General features: G+C 33.8%; 1 protein-coding gene across 2 annotated transcripts in view; it reads right to left on the bottom strand.

Annotated features, from left to right (window-relative positions):
- The window catches only part of LOC108370146 (uncharacterized), an 8,399-nt gene extending 6,348 nt beyond the window's left edge, over positions 1–2,051 (bottom strand). For both annotated transcript variants that reach the window (XM_017625407.1, XM_017625409.1), the window contains exon 1: positions 1,984–2,051. In XM_017625407.1, the coding sequence (XP_017480896.1) occupies positions 1,984–2,019 (36 nt within the window). In that variant the 5' untranslated portion in view covers positions 2,020–2,051. The remainder of the gene's footprint in view (positions 1–1,983) is intronic.
- Positions 2,052–2,787: the final 736 nt, after the last annotated feature.

Below are 2,787 nucleotides of genomic sequence, written 5' to 3'. Positions count from 1 at the left end.
AGGTGGCCCTGTGGCAGAGACATCCGCAAAAATAATTTTACGCTAAGAGAATGTACATATGTGCCAGGTTGCAGCCTAAACGGACGGACAGAATCGAACAAAATTTTGACAGAGTATTGCCATGACATCTGGGCCTATAATAGGGTAAAAAAATTGGGATTCGACAAGGGGGCGTGGCACCTGCCATAGGCGTGAAATTTTTAATCAGCCATAACTTCGAAACTATAAGTCACATGAACTTGAAATTTGGTATGCAGTCATATATATGGTAGGTGCTTACAGTAGAGTATATATAAATGACTTTGTAAAAGTGGGCGTGGCATATCCCATAGGCGTGAAATTTTTTATCAATCATAACTTCGGAACCATAAGTCACATGAACTTGAAATTTGGTATACAGTCATATATATGGTAGGTGCTTATAGTATGGTATAAATAAATGAGTTTGTAGAAGTGGGCGTAGCACATCCAATAGGCGTGGAATATTTTATCAGCTATAAGTCCGAAACTATAAGTCATATGAACTTGAAATTTGTTTTTCAGTCATACATATGGTAGGTGCTTATAGAAGGGTATATATGAATGAGGTTGTAAATGTACGTGGCACATCCCATAGGAATATTTTATCAGCTATAACTCGGGAACTATAAGCCACATGAACTTGATATTTGGTATGCAGACATAACTATGGTAGGTGCCTAGGCATACCTACAGTGGAACATCCCATAGGCGTGGAAAATTCGGAATCATATGTCACGTGAAATTGAAATTTGGTACGCAGACGTATCTTTAGTAGGAGCTTATAGTAGGCTATATACAAGTGAGTTTTTAAAAGGGGGAGCGGCACTTCCCATGACCTGGAATGTTTTATCAGCTATAACTCCGGAGCTATAAGTCGCTTGAACTTGAAATTCCGTACACAGCCATTTTAATAGTAGGTACTTATATTAGGGTATATATAAATGAGTTTGGAAAAGAGTGCATGGCACATCCAATAGGCATGGAATTTTTTATCAGCTATATCTTCGGAACTATAAGTCCCAGGAACTTGAAATTTAGTATGCAGATATATCAATGGTAGGTGCTTATATATAAATGGGTTTGTAAAAGGTGGCGTGGCACATCCCATAGGCGTGGAAAATTTTATCAGCTATAATTTCAAAACCATAAGTCAAATTAAAATGAAACTTTGTACGCAAACGAATATATAGTAGGTGCTTATATTAGGGTCTTAATATATAAATATCCCGCGTCACTGTATTCGTTTACGCCATTGTATAGGCTTACAAGTATGGAAAGCGCCATTTTGTTTGTTTACATTTGAAAACAGCTGAGATCACCTGATTTTCAATTCTCTCATTCTCCGCACAGAGTTACATTCATGTTTCAGAAAAAACTTTAAAATGTAAATTGAGAAATATTTTAGGAAAATGTGTTTTTATTCATTTGAATGGATTAAATAAGAAATTAAAAATGCATGCCAAGTCTTGCATTTCCAATAATAACGATAAATGTGTATGTTCCAGGGAAAAATTTTAAATATTTGTGAAATTTATCGTTTTGCGCTAAAATACAACAATGCGTGTAAAATTTGTTGTGATTGTTTCTGTTTTTAATACCATATTCGTGCCTGCCGATGGAAAAAATAGGTAAATTTCCATTTATTTTTAAGAGAACATATAAATTAAAATATATTTCTTTCCAGAGCGACATACGGACAAGTAAGGTGATACATTTGTGTGATGAATATCGTGGAAAATCTTTTGCATCAAAATTTCTATTCCAATTTGCATTTGAATTATGATATCAACAGGGATGCTTTGGAACGTATTTTTTGAAGACAAATTTTTTATAAATCTTGAGATTGTTGATTTATTTTAGAATTAAAAAAGCTAGTTTATATTAAAAAATATATTTAAACTAGAAGTATGTAAACTACTTTTATTACGAATTGAAACGATTTTAATGAATATTCATGGTTACCATTAATAGTAGTAGGGCAGTTAGATCTAAATGCATATTTGACGAGAAAGATATAATACAAGATTGCGCCGTCCTGGCGACGATACATATCTGTACAAAAAGTAAACAAAGTCGAATTGGATGTTGAAAGAAAATGTGAGAACAGCCAATTTTCTTAATAAATAAATTTTTGGATAAGGAACGTGTTTTAATTGTGCTAATTTCTAATAGCCTTATTCATAAAAACTAAAGTAGCTTTAAAAAAGGTTTATAAATTGAAAAATGTTTGCAAACGGCAATTTAAAAAGCTTTTTAAAATTTTTGTTTTTTATGAATAAGGCGATAAAAATATATGATTTAAAATAACTTTTAATAAGGAAAATATGCAAAAACGTGATTTTTGCGGAAGTAGGTATTAATGAATTGCAGTGCATTTAAAGTTTCTGAGGTTTCGTTTACTTTTAGATCAGAATTGTCAAAATGAGAAATTCAAAGTAGCAGTACAATAATCATAGAAAAGAAGATTGCGCCCTTAATGTTCTGGCATCTTTTTTGGTTTCGGTTTGACAGCCAGCTGCTGTGATGATGTGGAAATTTACCACAACGAAGAAAAATATAACAATTAAGTGCTTTGAGGTAGAGTGCAATGGGGTATAGTCATTGCGCTGGGTATGCAGTTACAGTTGCATGGCTATACTCAATCCCGACTCTTGCGTCCTCGTTCGCGCACTCTGGGCAACGTGNCGAAGAAAAATATAACAATTAAGTGCTTTGAGGTAGAGTGCAATGGGGTATAGTCATTGCGCTGGGTATGCAGTTACAGTT

Source organism: Rhagoletis zephyria, unplaced genomic scaffold (assembly GCF_001687245.7).
Source record: "Rhagoletis zephyria isolate East Lansing unplaced genomic scaffold, Rhagoletis_zephyria_1.1 Rzeph_scaffold_04032, whole genome shotgun sequence".
NCBI lineage: Eukaryota > Metazoa > Arthropoda > Insecta > Diptera > Tephritidae > Rhagoletis > Rhagoletis zephyria.
Note: the sequence above shows the minus strand (reverse complement) of the source record. Positions and strands in the feature narration are given on the sequence as shown.